The sequence below is a fragment of the Bombus affinis genome, chromosome 4, assembly GCF_024516045.1.
Source record: "Bombus affinis isolate iyBomAffi1 chromosome 4, iyBomAffi1.2, whole genome shotgun sequence".
Classification (NCBI taxonomy): domain Eukaryota; kingdom Metazoa; phylum Arthropoda; class Insecta; order Hymenoptera; family Apidae; genus Bombus; species Bombus affinis.
This window is the reverse complement of record NC_066347.1, coordinates 17,473,824-17,498,259: the sequence shown is the minus strand read 5'-3', so window position 1 is coordinate 17,498,259 and position 24,436 is coordinate 17,473,824. Positions and strand designations below refer to the sequence as shown.

Genomic DNA, 24,436 nt, shown 5'->3' with positions numbered 1-24,436 from the left:
TACACCATAAATTAATTATTTATAGATGAGTTCCTTGTTTTATTTATAAAATTGTCCGATTTTCATGAGTATTATATATCTAATGATTATTTAAGAATATATTTTGCGAATGTTAATGTTCATATAACTGAACCATCATGCTCGATAGAGAGCACGAAAGATTAAAGATAACAATTGGAATGAAAATATAACTTTAATTGTACAGCAACTTAGTCGAAATGTTGATTATTTAAAATATAAAAAAACAGATTCGAGAAACTATCCCTTTTTTAGGTTTTGTCCTAATCCTCTCATATTCCAAGGTCATCTCTTAAATATTTATGATTCAATTGTCAGTTAGATTCTATTTCATCGAACGCATATTCTTTCTTATTTCACTGCAGCTACGGATCGTCGAACTTACTTTATAGTAAAACCAAATTTAGGCAGTAGAAATCACAAAGAACAATCGTATTTATTGTTAATTAACTATATGTACAGACGATTTCAAAATTCGCTCCTACTTTATATATCGATATCAGTAAACGTAAAGTCAAGTTCACGCGATACTATGAAGAAAGAACAACCGCGTACGTATACAGGTACATATTTACTTCCTCCGCCAGATGACTCGCTGATAACTTTACCTGACTTTACATTCGTTCGATGAGTATCGGATACCGATCGGGCTGTTTGCGAAGCCGTTTGGTCAATAAGAAGCTCCTCGTGAAATTTGAGATAGCAGAATGTACGTACATGTGACACGAATGGTGTATCGTGTATCGGTCCGGTACGCGGCCTGTGCTCAATAATTCCGTCAAAAAAGGAAACGTTCACGGCGATGAAATTCTGTGACAAATAAGGAGAATAAGAACAGTGCTGACATACCTGAGTCGTAGGAGAAACAGCAAGTTATTGCAGAATATTCTTTGCACAGACGAAAGAAAAAAAGGTCAACACTTGTCTGGATTGTATGCGATGTGCCGGCGACCCACCCTCGCTCACTGTTTATCCTTTAAGTATAAATCTAACCCTTTACTACGTATTCGAGGGTAGCATGCCGCATACTATGCAAATTTACCATCACCGTTGTCATTGTCTAGGAGGTAAGATATGATATCATCGTAATAGTAGTTACGGATGTATTTACAGATATATTCGGAAATCATTTCATCAATATTGTGAAATAATTTAATCTTATCATGGAGTTGCCTTTTATGAATTGTCTTGATGTTTAACGGTTATATTGCTTCCTCCTTGGGATAACTACAAGAATTATATTCTTTTGTAATTATATATGTACCAACAACTTCGCTAGAGAAGTAAAATTCTTCTATGTAATAACGTGATTTGAAAATTTCTCAATAATGGGAAAGAATCGTTCATTGTGACGTTTATCATTAGTCCCTGACGCGAATACCGAATCGATTGTCAATATGCTCGATGTACGCCATAATACACATCGTATTTACAACGCGGTATACACGGTGAATACAAACGATGAATTGATTACTGTAGGTTAAATCGAATAATATTAGTCGTTAGACGAAGAACATTCGTATGTTATAACGTTAGCAACTTTTTACTTAATAATGTTTTATATTTCCGATCGATTTAGCTTATAAGGTCAAATAAAGGGAATCGTGAGGATTTTCATTTATAATATGGTCTATAGAAGTATTAATAATTTGATAAGATGTCATGTGACAAAGTACCAATAAATCTGATCGTAATATAAATTTATAAAAGTCGTAAGTTTTTATGTAAATATTTATTATTCTTATTTAAATATATAAAGAACTTGTTATGCTAGGAAATTAAACATGTTGTAATAAAAAAGTTATACGAAAACTTCTTCGAGTTTATTTATTAATAATAAATGGCTATATAAATGGGTACTTTGATATTTAAATAATAGGATAAAAATTATTAGAGAAATGAATAATGTTTAGAAAAATTTTAAAAGATAAAATTTAATAGAGCAATATATTGTTACTGTTTCAGTTACATTTTACAAGATAAATCAATTTTAAAAATTTATTTTTGGACACAGACCTTTCTTGTATCTATAGCTTGATTTCCAAGTTAATATTAATAAATTCAACATGTATGCATTAAAAATACAAACTGCCTGTCAAAGCGAGGGTAGTGGGGAACCTGATGATCCAAGTAGTCATCATCAAGAACCTGTTAGACCTCCGGCACAGGATTGTAGTTCATTTGACATTGTTAGAGCAACTCAGGTAATTAAATTTTAAATACTATTATTTGGATAATTATTTGCTTAGCCATTGAAAAGTATTTGTTATTTGGGAATTTAATTCTTTACAGTATGGAGCTTTGGATCGTGTGACTGAATTAGTAGAAGCTGGTGCTGATGTAAATCAGCCAGATTCAGAAACCGTAACATTATTGCATTGGGCAGCAATAAATAATCGAAAAGACATAGTAAAATATCTAATTGCAAAGGGAGCTGTTGTTGATGCAATTGGTGGTGAACTTGCTTCCACACCACTACATTGGGCTACAAGGTTAATTTTAAATTATGATTCAAATTGATTTTATGATAGAATCTAATAAATCTTTTAGCAAATAAAATAAGTTGTTGTTTCCAGACAAGGTCATTTATCTACAGTTGTGATATTAATGAGAGCAGGAGCTGATCCAACTCTTAGGGATTCTGAAGGATTTTCATGTATTCATTTGGCAGCTCAATTTGGTCATACCTCTATTGTAGCTTATCTAGTTGCAAAAGGAGTAAATCCAAATATGCCAGACAGAAGTGCAATGACACCCCTCATGTGGAGTGCTTATAAAGTTAATAGGTAAGTGTGAAAGAAAAATGAAAATATCTATTTGTGAAAATTTTAGAATTACATTATATTGTTTACTTTGAAGTTTTTCCTTTTACAGTTTAGATCCAACACGCTTGTTACTGACTCTAGGAGCATCTCATTTGCTCGCAGATAATTTACATGGTAATACTGCTTTGCATTGGGCTATTATAGCTGAGAATAGTACAGCGATATCAACGCTAGTCCATCATGGTGCGTCTTTGGATCGACCTAATGTTCTATATGAAACACCAATGACATTATTGGATCGTCATATTGGTGCTGCCTGGTTAGGACATAAAATCAGTCAAGAAATCAGAGAAAAACAAGGCAGAACACGAATATGGTGTAGGGATAAGGTGTGCACACTAATTATTTTTATCTAATTTCGTTCTTTAAAGTTATATTTCTTGCAGAGAATACGCTGGTATTGTATGGTCAGTACACCATTTATAGTTTTTTATCTCATTGGAATGATTTTTCAAAGTGGATTGGATTATCTAATAAAAATAGGTGCCTTTATCACTCTTTATATAGCACTGTATTTAGCTAATCATTTTATCTTTGATGAACGATTATTTCATATTATACCAATGTCAATCTATTTGGCTACAAAGGTGAGTATTCAAAAGGACGTATCATATTTATTATTACTAGACTCTTTATATTAAAGTCTTAGAATTAAATAATGTTATAAATCTGTGTAGAGAGAAATGATTGAATTATATCAGATATCAACTTTTACGTAACTGATACAAGTGACTTATCACGATACGTGTTAGATACAAGTGCCTTATCACAAGACATAAGAAAGCTAAATTAATATTATTGAAAATAGCATACAGATTTAATATTCTTTCGATAACTTTTTACTTTATATGTAACTTGTATAACATTAGCATTTTCATAATCAGCATCTTTTACGATCATTTGTTACAGATGTGGATATATATAACATGGATATTTTGGTTAGGCATACATGCTGCATGGTATTTATGGTTACTATTAGTAGGTGGATCTGTACCACTCTGGATATGTTTCTTACAATCCTGGAGGGGTGATCCAGGTGTAATTACAGCTACACATGAGGATAAGTTAAATGTAACAGTCTTATTACGATTACATTATTTGTAGATGAAGTGTATTTTTCAATTTTTCATTGTTTTCAGACAATTATAGAATTAGCAGAGTCTGGTGGTTTTGAACCACAATCATTTTGCAGCAGTTGCTTGATTAGAAGACCTATGAGATCTAAACATTGTTCTACGTGTGATCGATGCGTTGCACGCTTTGACCATCATTGCCCTTGGATTAATAATTGCATTGGTATGTCAAAAAACTTATGTGGAAGATGGTTTTATTATGTTAATAACATATATAACTAGCACAGTTTCAAATTGCATTAGCTTTAGACAATCTAATTTCAAATAACGCAGTTGTACTTACAATTTTTAACATCCGTTTTTTCTTTTTAAAAACTTAGGTGCGCATAATCACAAGTATTTTCTGGGATTTTTAGCATCATTATTAGGCCTCTGTATTGTTATTTTATCCGCTAGTGCACAGTATTGGCAATTTGAGTGTTGGACAAATTTAACAAAAGGGCATACCGCTGATAATTATTTAGTTACTACGGCTACATGCGATGCTTGGGTAATGTGGGTTGCAGCAAATACGGCCCTTCATTTCTTTTGGGTCGGCACGCTACTTGCGTGTCAATGTTATCAGGTTTGTTCATTTTATCTTCTTTATGTCTATATAATCAATCAAGTTACGACAATTTATTTTCTCACCATAATATATATTTTTTATTTACTAGATTATGGTTCTTGGAATGACAACAAACGAACGTATGAATGCGGGACGTTATGCACATTTCAAACAAGGGAATCCTTTCCATCGTGGCGCTCTTCAGAATGCGGCTGATTTTTGTAATTTAAGCTTCTGTGGAGTAAAGGCAAAGCCCAGCTCAGACTGGTTACATAGTTTCGATCATAAACAGAGCATCGAAAAGTTGCCTCTACTTGCTACGAAAGACAACTTCCAATATATTTAAAATTTTTCTTAAGGGTCGCAGAACTGTCATGGAAGATAATGTAATTTTGCCATCAGAAGCTAACATAGTGTGTCATATCATTTGCGCCTGGAGCATACTTCTGAATTACCAAAGAGTTACTACAAAATTGGAAGTGACTTTTAAGGAAGGTAGTGATTTTGCATATACAGATTTAAATTGCATAATATAAGTAATTTCTTACATTTAATGAAATACAAATTTTAACATTCGTCTACCATAAAAGACTGTTCTACGACGTAAGTATGCATATCCCACATTTGTGTACTCTTCGTTTCAAATATGAAACAGAAGAACACGTTGCACAAGTACTTTGACTCTATTTTTACAACAAATTATGAACCAAGATTCCTTTTTGTCTTCGTATATTATCTTTACAGTTTACTTCTTACTTTCGATAAACGAAATGCTAACATAATTGATTAAAGTGTAGTTTACATCGCATTGTAAATATCTATACTTTTCATGGAATTGTAATGTCACAAAACATGAATACGTTAATATTCTCTTTTTTTCAATCACAAGTTTTTAAGTTTACTTTAAATGTTATAAATTCCAACGAGTATCAGATTTAATCCATAAATAATTTATTTGTATAAGTACAATTCTGATCATGTTGGAAAACAGTAATATCTTTATACAAAAAAAGCCATGACAGTCAGTTGTATAAGATCATTATATATATAATCGACGTTATTTATTACAATTATTTGTACTTTGTAGTTTTTATTGTTCATGATAGAAACATGAGTATTCATATTAAATTTGAATAAAATTCAGAATATGTAAAAAAGTTATTAAAAGGTATTACTAACGAAAAGTATGGCATATTTATATTTATTAATTAATGGATCAATTTAAATCCAAAAAATAAATCAAACGTTGTGCAACATTATTGTAAGTAAAATTACATTGCATATTATTGTTGGCAATTTAATCCGTTTTTTCGTACTTATGAATAAGTTTACCTGACTTAAGTGCCATGCTTATACTCTTCAAAAGACATGCGTATACTATACGTATTTACACTCGTATATATATATATATAAGTATTTATTTATGCTCTTTGTAAGATTTGATTAATGTTGTCTGTTGTATCTAATCTATTACTACATTATGTAAAAACCATTTTAAACGATAGCAATATAGGATAGTCTATAACAATTGTTTATAATGTCTGTTTTAATAGATGTCATACTTTGATAATGTCATCAATTTCAAAAAATTATATTATTATGCGTAGAAATACCAAATATAAAATAAGAGAGGAGCCTGATACATTTTTGTACAATTACAACGTGTGACGACAGTTACTAATAGAAAATAATTGTGAGATGTTACTTTACATTCCAGAAACGTACTTCGGTGTATAACTATGAGTTTCTTTTTCATCTTTAACGTTAGCGTGTGATTAAAAATGTATGCTCATGCTTTTAATTCATTTGTCAGCATCATTGATATGCGTAAACAATTGGAGTGCACTGTTAAGGTTGCAAGTGCTATGTCAATTTCACTTTCTAACAGTCTTAGTCGTAATTATCAAATACTAATACTATGAAAGTTGTGCTGCGCGTACAATTAAAGAAGGAAAGCAGGCATTCTACAATTGATTGCATCCTTAACAGGATAGGACTCAATTTAATTCAATTAAGATATAATTTAAAATAAAAGCCCATGTTACGAATATTTTCATCAATGATCCCGTTTAACCAGTTATTAAGTATAAGTATTAAATACTCAAGCTAAAGAGAGTGCATGTGTTTTTTACATTGCATTCCCAATAGGTGCCTAAATATCCAATTATGTATATTACCTTTTATGAATTTATAAAAAAGACACTCTGTGGATCGATCAAAAGTGGTTTAAGGATACTTTAAATTTAAGTTTTTATTCGTTAAGTAATCTTCAATATGTTCCAAATAATTGAGCATGGACAACTGTCGTGTCATAGTTTATTAATTTTATCTGCATAACAACCGAAGATAACGATTAGATCATTTCATCAACTGTATTATTAGATTCTTCGAGTTTACGTTATAGTAACAGTTTATATGCAAGTCATTTAATTTCATTATGTATATAACTGAACTTAGTATTAGTTTGATAAATTGGCAATTTTCTTCGAAAGTCTTTGATATAAGAATACGCATATACAGGACGAAATTAATATTTGGTACATTTATCCGATTCTCATTTGTTAAAAATAAGTTTTCAATTTTGATTGCTTGTACAGAATGTTACGAGGTGTTTGTACAGAACATTGAGACATACATATGTAATATTATATAATATATAGAATCGATCGTGCGATGATATTAAAGAATGAATACTCTATGTCAGAATTATTACAAGAAACACGACGCGTATAAATATTATAAATACAAATGTTAGTTAGATGTAATTACTTGATAACAAACTATTAATTACTTATAGAATGAATGTGTTAATTAAGTCAAGCATATATTTTTTTTGAATGTATGGTATACGTTTAGTATCTCTTCATATTTCCAATCTAGTCCAATTGATATTAACGTAAACTGGTATGTAGATTATGTTTACTTCCTATGAGCGACAAGACACAGTCGATTTATGTAAAGCAAGCAATTTCTCTCGTTTTTCAAAGTGAGTGAGTCGGAAACAAAAGAAGGATTGTGGAGTTAACGATGCAATATCAACGAATACAAACATTGAGAAACTGTATTATAACATTTTGAGAAACATACAAATAAGAAATAGATAAATACAAGACAGGAAAGTTTTTATAATAATTAACATTTTTAAACATTTAATTTGTAAATTGCAAGAATTGTTTGCTTCGAAAATGTGTAAGGAAGTTAAATCAATGAATTAAATATACAGATTAAGATTTGAAAACAGCAGATATTTAGAAATATGTGAACATTTGAACGTTTAGATTCTAGTTAATCTAGTTTAGATTCTAGTTAAGTTTTTCGTGAAAAACGACTAAATATAGTTGTAAAAACTTTTTGTCTGACTTGTTACGACTTTGAAAAATTATGGAACTCCTCGCAAACATAGATCAGTTTACAGCTGTTGTATCGAATCATATTAGGCTAATTATAACACTCTATTTCTGATTCAATCAATGTAAATAATAATCTTTTACTTCTAACGGCGTTTTAAGAACAAATAAAATTAAAAAAATCAAGGTATCGATGATGTAAACATTCTTGGTAATTAATTGGAAAATTCAATTATAGTTACTATACGTTGTATAACAAATAAAAAAAAATATATATATATAAATGATTAATTTATTGATTTATTATTGTTTTACTATTTACATTTTGATTCGATTAGCGAAATATATTTCTGTGAATTTTTTCTTTTAAAGAATTCGACTTTATCAAATTCTCGAGCATTGAATATTGCCAACAGTGAAAGGATCACAAATAATTATGGCATTACAAACATATGAATGTAATTAAATGTTCTAGTTGCTGTCACTTGACAGTTTAATTTCGTTTTAATTCGTGTTACGTTAATTTCAAGTTTTATTAGATTTCTTTTCAAGAAATGTGTTTATCATGGTTTCTGGAGAAGATTGTTCATGTACGGACGCAACAGAATCTTCTAACATAACATCTCTGCAGACAGAATCAACTTATTCGGTTAATACCAATGTTAAGGAACTTCTTTGTGAGCCTGTGAATAGAGAGGACGATCCTTTTCAACAACTTAACTGTAGGTAGACCAGGAATTTAATCATTTAAACAGCTAGAATTCAGGTATAAATATCGCACTTATTAAGTTAAAGACTGTAAATGTCGAGAGATACATTCAGCTGTACACCACGGAGCATCTCTAGAACCGTACAAGAAAGATTCACCGAAAGAGAAGAGTTCGGTGGAGCCGTCTTCAAATCCATGTTTATGTCACGGTCACAAGATGTAATACAAGTATTTCCATTCTATTACGACAATTATTAATTAACCACATTTTTTACTTTCTAGCAGAACTTATACTTTACCTTTGAAGTACAGAGATGGTAATCACATCAGCCTCTTAAATTATTTATCCTATCACTAACAAGGTGACTTCTTTGATTTTTGTTTTATATTTGCAAATCTTATATATTCTTTATTAATTTAAATACATTGCGTTTGCTGATTCTTTTTTTTTTTTTTTTTTTTTTTTTGATCTATTTCCATTTCACTTGAAATATGACTTTTTCAGATAAATCACGACTATTTTGGTGTCCCTTTAAGTGGAAGTGGCCAAGGAAGGAATATTTAGAAAGTAAAGACAAATCATACAAAGTGAAATTAACACCAAAGAAATGTCCCCATTATGCGGAGGTAGATCACAATATACACACCAATAGAATAACATTGTTTTATTTTTCCTTTTATTCTTAAGTACGAACATTAAATATAAAAAGTATATAAACAATTGGTATACTTAATGCGGATAACAACGCACTTCATTTAGCCCTTCATGTGCTGTGAAATATCAGAAGGGATACCAAATAAAAAGAAACACGATGCGCCAGAATCGGTCAATACAGCACCAAAGACGGAAAAGAAAAAAGTGGAAGTAACTGAGAAAATTGACATCTATTACTTCGATCATGGGAACTCTGCGTAGGTACAACCATATATTTCAATAGATTTCTTTTTATCATTTATAATTTTTATTATGCAGGCAATTGCTCTTACATAATCGTTCGATTTCATATCGTCTAACAACAGAAACCAGAAAAATACAAGCATTTAGTTTCCAAATGATCATTAAACTTAAAAACTTAAGATTTTTCGATTCTTAAATTCTAGCCAAAACGTTATTGTTAAAAACATATATAAAAAAAAAGTAATAAATACAAAAAACGAAGTTTATATATATATATATATATATATATATATATATCATCGTTAAGAAATTTAAAAAAACGACTTTGACCATCACGTTAGTTATTTTACAGTCGTACACGGTCGTTAAAACGTAAGATGCTTCACAATCTTCACAGATATTATCAAACGACGGATTCACCGCCGATATTAGCGACCGAGAAATGCGCCGAGAAAACCGACCAAGCAGCGACTCGCTTTTGGGCCGAGATATTTGGGACTATTCATATCGGCACTGCTTTCATCACAGCGTTTATTCTACAATTGGTTCGATTTATACTTTACAGTATAATCCGACCGCTGACCGTGGGCATCTTGCAATTGTTGGCGGACTATTTTATAAAACCCCTATTGTCGATTGTGTTCAATGCCCTGATACAGCCTGTATTGATACTGTTATACAATATTGCAACGTCTTTCAAGGATCTTTGCGAGCCTATCGCAGAAGCGATAGGGCTGTTCCTACGGGAGATTGCACACGTGTGTGCGGCGATTCGAATCGTCGAGGTGAAACAGGGTACCGCTCCCTCGGTTGCTTGCACTTGATGATCGAATAGAAGAAAACGCGAATTCTCAATGACGAAGAAGGGAATAAGGTGCCAAACTCATAATTCCTTCTTACGATTCGTAAAAAAATAGCACCATGCAAATGTTGGCTTAGGGAAGTTGCTTCGGAATCTCTGTTTCCAAACTATTTTAATTCTAAAACCTTTCTACCCTGTACTGTATCTGTTTTTCATTGTTTAAGGTTCAGAGGTGAAAAAAGGACGACCTATTATATCTAGGTGATTGACATTATCTTGGTATTTTAACGATTATGAAGGACTCGAGGTAAAACTGAACCGTGATTAAATAGAGTAAAACAAATTTAACCCATTAAGATCCAAGTGTGTTTGCTAAGTACAGGCCTTTCTATTAGGCATTGTTGTTTGGAATATTTATGAGGCCATATTTAGAAAGAAGAAAAAACGTTGCGTTCTCTCGAACTTGTGAGATTCCAAAACTCTTTAGACAGCAGATATTGCATCGACTTAAAGAAGGATTTTGTTGGATCTCAAAGGGTTAAGAAGTAACTAAACCCTTTTATCACATGTGCTTATAAAAAAAACTTAATATAAAGCGTAATTTGTGCGTATGAATGGTCACGTCAAGCAAATTATAAACTTCATCCGCTGACCTTCCGTAGATGATGATAAATTATCTGGATCATCGATTCAAGAAGGCATTGTCCCAGGATACAATGATGTGAACTGTAGAAGATTCGGGAACAGCTCGGTAGCAGCTGTTCGAGTTTCAACGAATATAACACATGCCTTAACACCAGGTATATATTTGGTATTATTTAAACTTTACAATATTATCATCAGTTTCATTCATTTTGTTATTTTTTGCTTTTTTTCTTTCTTTTTTTGTTTTTACAGAACAAATTATCCTCTTATAGCAACTAACTTTGTCAATAATAATTAATAATCATCCTTCGTCTCTTTCGTATATCTTACTGTTTAATAAATTATGTACAATCTCACAAACAACAAACGGAGGAACCTAATTACATCATGTAGTTGTTCACACTTCGCTATGTACAGGTACTACTTGGTTTTTACAGAATTGCGCTTTTGCTCCACCTGCGTATGTAGTCGTTAATGCTTAAACTCTGTCGTTCGCATATTCTATTTAAAAAAAACAAAATAGAAAAGAGAAAGAGAGAGGAGGGGAGAGAAATAGCAAGAGAAAGAGAAAAAAGAGAAAGTCAGAGAAGAGAAAGAATAAGGAAAGAAACAAAACGCCTATCGTCACCTAGTCTCAGGAACTGCAACCTCTTGCTTTCTGTGCATTGCGATCTAGGTGGCTGTGGTCGGAGTCTCCTGGATGGCTAAGGTCTGTGATGAAGGCGCTGATGATGATGTCGAGTCACCTGCAATTACGTGGTCATTCTTAGTAAATGGTAATTTAAAACGCATTAAAAAACGTTATATCATTTCAAGTATATGGAGATTCATGCATCGAATATTTTTGCAGGTGCGTGCGAAATAAGATATTCGAGTGTTTTACCAAGTTATAAATGTATAAGAAACGACTGCACCGAGACTATCTATCTATTCGATAAACGCGTTAAAGGGATCCAATGATTCCACCAATGAATAGAAGAAATATCCTTTCTATCATTAAACATCATCAACGTGTCAAAATGGCTACACGTTCGAGGCTTATCGTTTTGTCTGTGGTTAATCGAGTGACTGTCCTATGTAATATCGCGAGATTTTAGTAGGTCGTATCATTCGTAACGCTAATGTTTCTTCTTAAACCGCGGTAATCCTATTATGATAATACAACGTTCCCGAGTATTACATAATAATATCGATCTCGGTAGGTAAGCTTACCCAAGAGGGCAGCTTCTAAGTCTCCTAAGATCTCCGTTTCCTTGGGATCGATAAGGTTGAAGCGTTGATTAAGGAGCGTGAGGTGGGCAAATACACAATTGAGGTGAGCGTGCAACCCCAAGAGTGCTACCTCTCTGAAGTGGCAGTGGTAAATGTGTGCCACCACATGGTACAGTAGCCGCAGGATCTTACGCACTATCGATTCGAACGAGCTAGGAAATTCATTTGCTGAAACATTCAGGAAACGAACCAATTAATACGATTATGGTTTCGTCTGCATGTCGGGTCCTGTGAAACCTTGATACCACTCAATGTACTTAACTATTCGACTTCTGACTGCATGTCGCTGTAAATATAGCTTTATACTCTACTCTGTTTATTCATTTTTTAATGATAGTTTATTGGATATTGTAAAACATGTACTACGTGAATATTAGTGCGCCGTTAGCGTTCTTACAATTTGAAGAAAATGTATTTAGATACGAGGCTATAAATAATCGTAAACTGTACGTTAACGGCGTGTCACGACTATTTAGTCGTCGCCGTGGCAAGGTAAAACAGATAACTTACCATATTTCGTAGGAAATATAGTTTCGTCACTAACGGTGCGTTGTGTAAAAGTCATAACATAATCTATATATTGTGGCGCTGCCACTCTCGTTTTCTTCCCTTTCTCATCAAACCACAGATAAGTTCTGAAACGATAAGAAGGCGAATTACATGAGTGCGTAATAACACCCGGCGGAAATGGTAGAAATGATAAAAATAAAGGAAAAGGAAACAGATCGAGGACAAGTAGAAAACTGTTCAAAGAATAAATCCTTCCTCGTTTTTTCCACCTTTTCTTCCTTTCTTTTATTTCTTTTCTGGGTCAGAGCAAGCATTATATTTATTGTGCACGTTCGAAGTAGATTTTGAAAGCGGATAATGTTGAATTTACTAAGGATTACTATCCAAGATAATTTATGTATTTACTATATAATACATTATTTATTGGTGAAATTTACCTGTTCCGTGAATTTCTTATCTAGAGACTGTGGAAATTAATGCTATAGCGCGGAATCTTTTTAAATAGTATATACGGTTCAGTGAACAAAAATTCTTAATAAACATGGGAATAAACTGTTTAACTTTTTAAATACTAAAATTACGAATTTTTTATTTTCTAAAAAGTTGAAAGATATTGTAGAATAACTTGTAGGTGTATATATAATAACAAATGTCCCAAATTAGTTTCATTTCCATTTTTTGCGATATCGATATTCATTCTATCTTCTTTATTTATATCCGATTCTATTTCTATCATCGATCATAGGCCTAGTTAAAAAAAGCTGTCAACGATCACACGTTATAAACTTTAATTAAGGTTAACACCTCCAGTCATGGAGGAGCAATCTGATGGTTAACGCGTGGATCAATTTGTTGGACGGCATGTATCGTGATTACTAGAACGTCTTGCATACATCGATAAAACAAAAAAGAGAAAGGTAGCTGTATTAATCAAATAGTAGGAAAAATTTCAATGAACTTAATTGGCAAAATATTGTACTGGAACCGTGCCATTAGTTAACTTTATAGAACATGATAGTTGTGAAATTATGAAGTAGAGCATCAACTTTCAATTTATAAGAAGAATCTGTTACCTCTATCTTGAATTAATTCTGTGTTATTGATTTTTATTATACATTATCTATGATTATTTAAAAATGTATCACTTCATAAACAAGATTTTTTAACCGAATACAATGTAAATAACATAATCTCTTAACGCAGTATCGATTCGTACAATTTATTTACATTCAACAACTCTTACTGCTTCGACTCATCCAAAAATCGTTCAAAGTACATTCTATTTATCCCCTCGATAGTACACGTCCAAAATCAATTGACCACTCAAGACCATTAAGGAGTACTCGTTCAGCCATAGCGTTTAACTGCTTTATCGCTGTATCTCTTAATTTTTTCTCGCTGCGTTTACCTTATTTTTACGATTCTTTGCTTCTTTTTTTTTTAAACTAATTTAGAATGAAAAACCTTAAGATTGCAAGAATTGTAAGTTAATTTGTTGGATCGACGTACGATTATTATTCGTACGATACGCACCTTAAGCCAGGACCGGTCATATCGGGACAGCCCGTCATCGTGCAGAACTCGGATATCGTTCCGTAAACGAGATTGATGTGATCGAATAGTGCGAGAGTGTGAGAGGCCAACCATTCGTTGTAGTCCAAACCGGGTGGTAAATCGACCAGCATCCTCAGGTCCAGCTCTGGCAGCTGCCTTTCAAGGGCCGCCTCCTCGAGGTACAATTTCGGATCCTCTGTAGTTCCCGCATCCTTCTCCTTTCGTCGGGCTTTTCTACGAATAGCGTGAAATCGCTCGTTTAGTTTCTCTTTGACCCTCCATCGCACAACCTGCTACCAATTGCCCAAGTAATAAAGCATATTATTGCTCAGCGTAAGGGTTTCGTGTGTCGCGACCGATCTAGCCGAATATCGATCTCAGAATGGTACCTGTGAGTGGTTATGTGGCATTAAAGAAGAAGGATTTGTAAGAGGAATTTTGTCCTGGAATGACTCGTTAATTTTAAATCATAGTTTTAGTCGAGGAATATTATAATTGAAAAGTAGATCGAATATCGTTTTTGTTCGTGTTCGGCAATGTTATCAATGTTCAATGTTATCGAGAAAATGTGAGAGCGCGGCTTGGAAAATTATGTTTCGATATGATAAGGGGTGAATGATACGCTGTCCTCGGATGTGAAAAATGACGAATGAAAAATATTGGTTTCATCGACGGGCGTGTCAATATAAATAATCCTTTCCTTATTGTTGATTCAATGACGCGAAATTGCACAGTTGGCGCTACAAATATTTGATTTTACTGTTAATAAAATTGCTGGTCATTATATTACAATGTTCTCTTTTCTCTCAAATAACGAATAATCTTATTTAACGAGATCATCGAAACTGGTAAAAATTAACAGACCTGAGAAAGAAATTCCAAACAATGCATCGCGCCCAAAAGCACGTTCGGTCGAACCTAACGGCGAAATTTCTCATTGCGAATCAATGACATCCTCCACCGTCATATTCACCACGATTATACACCACGATTATATAAAAACCGTGTAAAGGACAAGCGTGCTTTCTGCGATAAAAATTCTTCTAGTGGAAACACCGAGGCCTGGCCGATGAAAGAAAGCGATGAAAACGCGTTTTGCGAGCCTCTTCGGAACCAGAAGAGTCAAACGAAGAAAAGTAGGTACGTGGAAGAGGGATGCAGCCGCGAATTCGACGTCTCGTTACAAATGACTCCTTCGATCTGTGTTTCGAGCACGCGTTATCGGCGCACCGATCGACGAACTGAACGGATCTAGAGCACGAGAAATACTCGAGGGAGAGAGAAGAGAACGATAGTCGAGGATCGTTTTCGAGAGATCGCCACGCGAGAAACTTTAACTTGCTGCACGCACATCCAGGGATACGGGAATAGAAATCGTGCGCTCTTTTTGCCGGATTTATCGACTCCCGCTAGTTTTCTGTTTTAAAGTAGTTTTATGTACTATCGGTTGCTCCGGTAAACTGCGAGTTGAGTGCTTCCATACGACAAAAAGAGAATTGTTTATCAAAAGCCAGCAGGTATTTACCATCGAATATGTTACGAATGTAGAGATTATTACCAATTGCAGTTCACTGATTACGTTTTCATCGCGAGTGGAAGTTGTTCCACCAATTATTTCTTTTTTTTTTTTTTGTACAATTTTGTTTGTTTTCAGATTATTATTTGACAAGCCATGCGATATCGTGCTCGTTTTTTACAGCATTGCATGTTTTGAACGAAGTAATCAATTAATCAATAAAGTAATTAAAGCTATTGCTCACTGTCGAGGAATGCTGTATTTCGTCTTCTTATATTTTACATCATTTCCTTGACTTGCAGTTTTTAATTGTATATTTATACATATACCTTCAAACAGAGATAAATCGAATGGAAATTGGATGCAGATGATACGAATCTTCACGGCCAAAATCTAAACCAATTTCACTTGGAAACGCGACCAACAACCCAGTTCGTTGTATGAATGTCGCTAATGGCTGAAAGCTCCATAATTGAAGTAGTGCAAAATCCATTTTCACCATGCAACCGTAAATGTTACTCGTTTCGCGTATAATTCCACAGAAGTACGAGCTATTTCTATGCCTTATATATAGTACATATGTTCATATAGAACACTGCGGATGACACGAATGTTCTACAATTTCGACTCACAGTTACCAAAGTCATTAAGGTCAAAGACAATTATTACGGGTTACTACGTATTATACTACGTTAACAATTTCAGAAGCGTTAAATCTATTTCGCATAGAACACTGTTGGGTTGAAGGTGGCCCGAGCCAGGTTTCTCTTCCAATTCTTAATTAATGTCAAATTTGAATTATACAAAGAAAGTTGCATATTTACAGAGAAAGGAGACGTTCGTTCGTTGGCGAAATTTCCAGCAGCAAATGTTAACGGCCATCGCTGCACAAACGGGTTAGGTAGCGGTAGACGGTCTCGAGGCTGGCAGGGATTACGCGAACGCGAATGAACGTTGTGTCCGCATGAAATACGAGCCGTTTCGGTAGGTGGTGTATCGTGCTCGATTGCAGCCCACCGCAGGCATTAATGCACAAACATCTTGCACTCTGTTCATCTCGACTCAGGGTTACAGCCGCCTCGTCTGTCTTAATAACGAACAACGAAGTTCGCCACGGCCTCCAGCTTTCTACGATCCTCATTCTACCGAAGGTTACGTTCCGTTTGTATTTGTAGACACAATGTATTTGTCAACCAGCGCGCGAAATTACCCGGTCGAAGTCAATGCATACGTATTCGGCTAATTACCGCTGAAAAAAAATACCGCCAGCACAAAACGGAAGAACTTGCAACCAGTTGTTATCCAGTGGGATCAAACGTTCGAAACGCTGCGCTTGTCTCACCGCGTGTTATTTCGATAGACGTGATTCGATTAGGCAATCGTTTCTCGTTTTTGTTTCGTGTTTTGTGGTGGCGTAGCCCCTTCTTTTCTCTGTTTCATTTTTTTTTTTTTTGCTTTTTTTTTATAAGAAAATTAGAATTGATAATATAGACTTACAACGTTTTATCGTAAATGGAGGGTAAGAATGAGTAGTAAGGTGATATAGCGCTCAATGAAATGTAATATGGGCTCTAATGTTTAATGAGATGTAATCTCAATTTGGTGTGAAACTAAGTTTCCACGTAGTAATACGTTGTCTTGTAAGTTACAGTTAAAGATTATCTAAATTGGTATACTTTTCTTTGAATATGAAACAGTACCGTGTTCTTCCTGTTCCGAAGCAGAGGAATTTTCCATATTATAACATCGTCCCTTTCGTAAAAGCTACTAGTCGCTGGTATAATACTGTTGTATATTCGACGAACAAACGCGAGATCGTAAGTTGCAAATATAGTGCTACATTTCTATCGCAAGACTCGTGTCGCAATGCGAGAACCAAGAGAAATGGCTATGACCTTGTTTGTCTTCGTCATAGATATATTATACGATTGGCGAGGTCTTAAAACAGCTTATTTAGCTTGCAATTCGTGGAACGATTTGATGTTTGCAAATATCGAAATCTCTATGATAGCAAATATTTTAATGCAAAACATAGCGAATATAAACGTCGCTGAATCGAGCCGGCAGGAGTTTTAGAAGACGCTATAAAAAATTAACTTCCGGAAATTAACATTTAACACGATATTCTCACTTTTTTGCATAAATCTGACAAACTTTCTGCACAATCAAAATTTCGACGCGAGAGCAGAAGATCGTTGTTGTTTGGTGGCATTTCATTAATCTGGAAAGCATCGATTACCGTGCAAACAGCAATAAGCGAGTCGTGAAGCATGGTTTGCGACACATTTTAGATTAGGTATTATTTCGCACGTTGCATCTTTGATTATAGGGCGCGTGGCATGTGATTCGCCTGAAATTACATTCCATTGATTTCGGTATGAATGAAGACTAATTATCGAGCTGGTAGTCACTGGCACGCGACGTTATTCAGCGCTGGTCATTTTAAATGATCTATTGATACGTTATCAGGCGACTGATTTATGCGAACGACGGAATAATCGATCTTAAAAAATATTCTCACGATACTCGATATTCGATGATATCTAAAATAAATAAATAACCGAAGGAACGAAAGACGACGAAAAAAGTAAGTTAACGTTCGTAATAATTTACAACGTAGATATAGTATATTGATTTTATCACGATAAAACAATTTGCAAATGTAATTGAGGAAGAAGAGATAATAAACCTTATTTCTCTGTTTGGGTTACTTGAAGCAGAATAGCGAGACGTTTCACAGAACAGGTCTGAGGTTTCAAGCGAAGAATAGGTTTTCATTAACGCGCATTTTGAACTCGTAATTATATTTTGAGCATTTATTATGCGCGAAGAAAGGCAAAACGGAAGCTGGCCACAAACTATTCCTCGGGCGATCTCTTTTGATTTCTATAACCTCGATTCTGAATGAATTATTACCGCGAGCCGCTTGAAAATCTGCTTGGCATAATGCGCTCCATGCATTGTTTTGGCCGCTATATTTTTTCCGCATAGATTTCCACAACGATAAAAATATTTTTATAAGCTAATAATTCGTACATATCCTGGTACCTTTGTCATCTGTGTTCGAGCCATGATGTCGAGTAATTCGTTAAAAAAAGAAACGACCGAAGGTAATCGATATGAAACGAAAGAGCCCTGCCGCAATCGATATATTCGTGGAATCGGAAGAACGTACTATACCGGTACGTCGGTGGAAAACAAATTAAAGGGCAGCGTGTATCTCAAAAAAGCAATTTCATTCCCGGGATGAAGGACAATATTATGTTGGCCTAAATGCACTTTGTTCGACAGGTCGCTCTTTGCCGTGATTTTCCCCGACGTTTCTCCTGCTATCCATCCTCTAGCATACATCGTCAGCTCCCGCGGCGAATTTTGGAACACATTCAAGCTCATTAGCCTGGTATCGCTAATACTGCCGGCAATATGTTCCTACAACGGCACCGCATTCGCGTCGATTCTCTCCTTGATAGTTACGCGTAATGAGGATATCAAGTGGGAAAAGATCGATAACAAAGTATTGTACGTATAATGTGGTGGCTCTCGAAATCCACAGCCAAGGTTAATTTTATTATATCGTTACGATAAAACGTCTTTGAAAGTAAAGATCCACCGTAGCAGAGTAGCGTATATTCCTACAACATGTTACTTTATTAAATTGTTTGCAATCAGAATTACAATGCACCGATAAACATTGCGATCTAATATTCGAAATTACGTATTACAATCGTCGTCTACTGATGTATACTCTGCTATCTGATACTTATTTGAACACGTCAAATAAACTTTTCTTAGAAAAAAAAAAAAAAAAAGAAAACTATGGCTGATGTTCACGGAAAAACGTTTCACTTGGAAGTAGACTAAATAGTCAACCGAAAGTGAAGTGCAGGAAGGCAAACTCGCACGCGGTTTTCCGACAATCGCTAGAGCCGAGCGAGCTTGTTTCGAAATGTGCACTCACGAGAAGAGGCGATGCACTTGTGGCCGCCTCTTCTTCTGTCCGCTCGGATGTCTCGTAATTAGCAAGTTTCCATCTGGCAGCCCCGGAAATTTCACGATGCTTCCTAACTTAAACCGAAAAATCAAACTCGTGGTTTAATGTAGGTTACACGCGCACGGTAAACTGGACAGCAAACGAAACCGTTTTAACGTTGATTGAAATTCATCTGCAATTTTAATCCTGACACCGGTAGAGACGTATTTTAGTTTAAGAGTAAATGCATTAATCCCATCCTAATCTAGGGCAACCTACCTTAACCGAAAGGAATTTAACATACACTTGTTCCAAGGTTATCCAAATATAATTCAAAACTGAATTCAATTTAATTCGTCCTAATTGAATCTAAACGAGACGAATCTAACCTTAATTCAATTTCACTTTACCTAATAAATGTCTTTTAACGTCACGCGACTTGGAAGTTACATAAACTACTCTATTTATAAGAAGAAAAATTGTAATTATAATTTCATCTCTTTTTTTTTTTTTAATGAAGCATTCTATTTATAAATAGAAAAATTATAATTGTAATTTTATCTTTTTAAACGAAGTTCGTCGATCAACCAAACATTTTCGAAATTAAATTACATCAAGAAAAACGAGAAACCTACTCAACTCTTACTTTAATTCCAACCTCAGCATAATATCTAAAGATATTCTCTGCTTCGAATTGCGTTTAATTATAATTTATATTATGTATTTCTTCAAATTAGATACGGATCGACTGTGCTTCGATAAAATCAAGGTCCCTGAAACTTGGCCAAACGATAAAATATATGTCCAACTGTCGGACGATAACATGTGTTCCGTACGTGTTAATTAACTTTTAGTAAAGCAGAGTCGAGGCAACTTGTTTCGATTCTCGATCCAACGATCCTTTAATCCACGTTTAACTACAATGGTGGCCATGTTATAACTTGGATCTAACTGCCAATGGTCTCCAAACTATTTCGTATAATACCAACAATAAGTAGACGATTCGAATTATTCGAGTTACTTCGGCGAGGAACGAATTTACGTGTAAAAGTAGCGTGTGTACGAAGATGATATTTTTTATAATTAAACTGCACGTTAAATATTTTCATTAAAATGAACAGCGTCAATTTTTAACATGTCGCGGGATAAATTCCTAATAAGGACGCGGGAAAATTCTGCGATGTATTTTTAATTGAAACCTGTGATTCATTTATCAACGTTGCGACAAGACGCGAGTCCGCTCTTTGAGTGAAAACGATGTTACTTTTTAATTAGAATTCACGGTTTCTGCCATGACGATGATGTTATTACACCAGCGCTGGAACCTCTGGTTGCCTGCGAATTTCAGGCATATTTTAAAACGTAGTTAATCGACTGGTTTTATAACTGTGAGAAACGAGATAATTTGATCAGAATTTTACTTCTGCTTGTTACTGTAGCTGCGGATGGAGTTTGAGTTATTTAAGGAGGATACTAACATAAGCAACGCGGTTCTACTAACACGTCATCTATAATTTTTCATCACGACCCTTAAAAATTTAACGCTCAAAGGACAGTTCTTGTAGGAGATACGCTTCTTCCTTTCATATCCAATTGTATAACTTAAATTGAATAGATTAAGATGAAATAAGAGAAAATCGACGAGCTTTCCTCAAATACGAAAATATTTTTTTTGCGGTCGGATTTAGAACAAAGACGAAGACAAAGACAGCATTACGACTCGCAAACTCGTCGATATCACAGTTAATCCATGTTCCACATTCTAATTGCGCTTCATGAGCAACGACTGCTAATCACATTGTGCACAGAACATTACATCTTTAATCGACTAGCACCGGTTGGCTAATCAGATTAACGAATTATCGGATTTGTACAGGAGCAAATGGTCTTTACGAATAGCTCCATTCAATTCGCTTTTAATCTATCATTTGAGTCGTTGGTCGGATATTTTCTTATTGCCGTTTTCTTCGTTCTTCCTCTCCTAAGAACAAATGAAGCTTCTTCCCGGACAAAAGTTAATTGATTAATGTTCCTTTATTCCCGCCGCATTCCTCAATCGAATCAATGCAATGGCACATGTTTTTTCACGCTCAACTTACAAACTTTGCACGACTTCTGCTACGAAAACAGGAAATGAATCAACGTTTGATTAGAACCGAACGTAATCGATTCATTTTTCTAGTTTCTTCTCTCTTCTTCTTTTAATTTCGATTTTGCATGTTTTTCTAGATCGCCAGATTCTAGGTCGTCGGATTCTAGGTCAACCGATGAAGTAGTTTATTTGATTTCTATGTTTTTCGAATGTGCTATAGATCTTCAAGGCTGCGGTGAATTTGATTAATGATACATCATTGTTTGAGACAGGCTTTATCGGTAGACTTGATAATTTTGATCAGAATTCTTTTAAAAAAAATTGATACAAGGTAAAAATTTGTTATTTATTTATATTTTATCATTATAATAGAACTAGAAGTTAATTATGAGCGCAGAATACTAATGATTATTTCTACAAACATTTCTAACGAAGAATCCTTTTTCAATGTTCAATCCTTTAGCGAATACAAATATTCGAAAGAAATAAAAAGAAGTTAGCTCGTACTTCTCAGAGACTTAATAGAGTACGTACAGAATTGAAAGATAACAAATAATTGAAAATCATAACAAAAAGTGAAATAAGAAAAGATCGTGAACTGTTGTTCGAGAGAAGTGGCGACGTGTGTTCGATGTTTTCATTTTGTACCTGAACTCTAACAAGGAATTGTGTAATCATTTTCTTGTTAGCCGCTAAAATGCTCTATTCGCATGCAGTATAACCAGAGAGCCACAAAATTCAGCCACGTCTACACGGGTCAAAGCATCGGTCCTTTCCTCTATATCATAGAAGCTCATGCCACCGGAAAGAAGCTGCGTTTGTTTGGAAAAAACTGGCTGAACTTGCTCTTCCAAATTGATTCCGTTGACCATCCTCCGCTTTTCGCTCTTTCGTCATTTTGGTTATTGCCAGTTTTGACCAGATATCGCAAAACAATAAAACATCCAGTCGCCGCTAGAAACTACGACAGAGATGAAAATATCTGACTGCTCGAGGCCAACTTTCCATTAGTTTATTATCGTATCTAAGATTCTTATCTCTTCATCTTTTTTTAAACGTCTGTCCATCTTTTCCTTTTTTAATTCAAATTTGTTTGGTTCCCAAAGCTTAAAAAATCAATGGAGAAAAATGGCGATAACTGCGACTCTTAAAATACAAGTTTTCCTACACCTACCTTGTTCGAGACTTGTCGATTTAATCCAGATGTCTTCTCACGTGATATATTAAAACAGATCTATGAAAACTAATAATATTTTATTGGCCTCGAGCGTTCAAAATATTTAATCTTCGCAACGATCCTTATCTCTACTCTATTTATCTAATGGAAAACCGTTCACTTAAACATTTTCTGGTAACTTCCATTAAATTCCTGTCGATCAAGATCGACCCGGACAATGTGAACACTAGGTATATTTGAAAAATTCCATTCGACTTCAAATCTTAATAATATAAAATGCCGCCATAATAATGCGATTGGATTTTCTTGCGCGTTCTCTTTTTCCTGCTTAATCGCCACCGGCCACTGCTCAAGCGTGTTACCGACTTATCTTTCTTCGCCGGTTCTCGGTATACGTTGCAAGTATGTATTGCATTTATGCGAGTCAGAAAAACTTGCGTGTTCTAAATCTTTGAATGATGTATAGCAGTTCTTCTACACTGTTTGAAGATATTTCATTAAGTTCAACGTACGCTGTCGTCTGACTGTGGACTCACCATTTTGAATTTTGTTATAACACTGATACGTGCAATGTAATTCTCTTGCATAGAGAGAACTAAAGAAATGATACAATGCTATTGCGTCTAGATCAGTTCTGTAATGTTGCGTAAATAAAAATTCCACATACAAACAATTTTTATAACAAAATCTTGGAAAAGATGAAAATTACAAAAGATCGAACGAGAAAGTGATACGTTCGAAGCAACGATAAAAGATCGACGAAAAAATTTACGCGTCTAACGTGATATTAGATTACAAGCTCGTAACGATAATGCACGTTTTATTGACGAAGTAACACACCTAACTTTTCCAATTTTAATATCGTGCAACAAGAAAGATTCCCTTTCCCGAACGAGTGTACTCCTATTTTCAGCTCTAATAAAATTCGTTTCCAGAGATTTTCAAAATTATTGACTGCACTTCGATATAATGTTTGATCTTTATGCCGAATAAGCGACGGATTCGAGATAGAAAAAGAAAAAAAATAAACCTGGAAATATATTATACCTAACCTAGACCAGCAAAGCGTTAAACAATGAAAAATTCTCGATCTTCGATGCTCAATCAGAGAAGTACATATGTATGCCATGCAATAAAACATTTTCAGCCGGCCATACAGAGAAATATATATATATATATAACAAGGTAGATGAAAAATCATGATACAATCGGAAGTAAGACAATTTTTTTCATAATAAAATAATTTCATTTCATGAATTCGATGGTGGCATTATCCTATTTCCGGTTGCATCGCTGTTTCCTGTTAATCCTTCGTGCATAGTATAAAAATAAAAGACGTCGAGAGATAATATCTCAATAACTATGAAATTTACGTTTCATTATACTTTTTAATGTACGAAGTATTAAATACTTAATCTTTT

General features: G+C 34.3%; 3 protein-coding genes and 1 long non-coding RNA gene across 12 annotated transcripts in view; 3 read left to right on the top strand and 1 right to left on the bottom strand.

The window, feature by feature from the left end:
• The first annotated feature begins 616 nt into the window (after positions 1-616).
• On the top strand, positions 617-8,073 carry LOC126915675 (palmitoyltransferase Hip14). Of its 3 annotated transcripts, none has more exons than XM_050720547.1 (10): positions 617-1,085; positions 1,984-2,222; positions 2,311-2,510; positions 2,595-2,804; positions 2,878-3,172; positions 3,215-3,430; positions 3,753-3,914; positions 3,983-4,139; positions 4,297-4,541; positions 4,633-8,073. In XM_050720547.1, the coding sequence occupies exons 2-10, from the start codon at positions 2,085-2,087 to the stop codon at positions 4,867-4,869; spliced, it is 1,860 nt and encodes a 619-aa protein (XP_050576504.1). In that variant the 5' UTR covers positions 617-1,085; positions 1,984-2,084; the 3' UTR covers positions 4,870-8,073. The 3 variants fall into 3 exon arrangements, with proteins under 3 accessions (XP_050576504.1, XP_050576505.1, XP_050576506.1); XM_050720548.1 differs by having other exon boundaries at positions 618-1,085; positions 3,230-3,430; XM_050720549.1 differs by having other exon boundaries at positions 619-1,085; positions 2,893-3,172; positions 3,230-3,430.
• A 237-nt stretch (positions 8,074-8,310) lies between these two features.
• Positions 8,311-10,874, top strand: LOC126915678 (uncharacterized). Its single transcript, XM_050720564.1, has 3 exons — positions 8,311-8,941; positions 9,085-9,491; positions 9,875-10,874. The coding sequence occupies exons 2-3, from the start codon at positions 9,346-9,348 to the stop codon at positions 10,299-10,301; spliced, it is 573 nt and encodes a 190-aa protein (XP_050576521.1). The 5' UTR covers positions 8,311-8,941; positions 9,085-9,345; the 3' UTR covers positions 10,302-10,874.
• Positions 10,875-11,069: 195 nt separating this feature from the next.
• The window catches only part of LOC126915677 (MOB kinase activator-like 2), a 64,510-nt gene continuing 51,143 nt past the window's right edge, over positions 11,070-24,436 (bottom strand). For all 7 annotated transcript variants that reach the window (XM_050720558.1, XM_050720563.1, XM_050720560.1 and 4 more), the window contains 5 exons: positions 14,240-14,494; positions 12,707-12,831; positions 12,137-12,364; positions 11,553-11,670; positions 11,070-11,425 (listed from right to left, as the gene is read on the bottom strand). In XM_050720558.1, coding sequence (XP_050576515.1) covers positions 11,597-11,670; positions 12,137-12,364; positions 12,707-12,831; positions 14,240-14,494 — 682 coding nt within the window. In that variant the 3' untranslated portion in view covers positions 11,070-11,425; positions 11,553-11,596. The remainder of the gene's footprint in view (positions 11,426-11,552; positions 11,671-12,136; positions 12,365-12,706; positions 12,832-14,239; positions 14,495-24,436) is intronic.
• LOC126915680 (uncharacterized) lies at positions 11,560-12,220 on the top strand. Its single transcript, XR_007710292.1, has 2 exons — positions 11,560-11,700; positions 11,775-12,220. It is a non-coding gene; the product is annotated as an uncharacterized LOC126915680 (long non-coding RNA).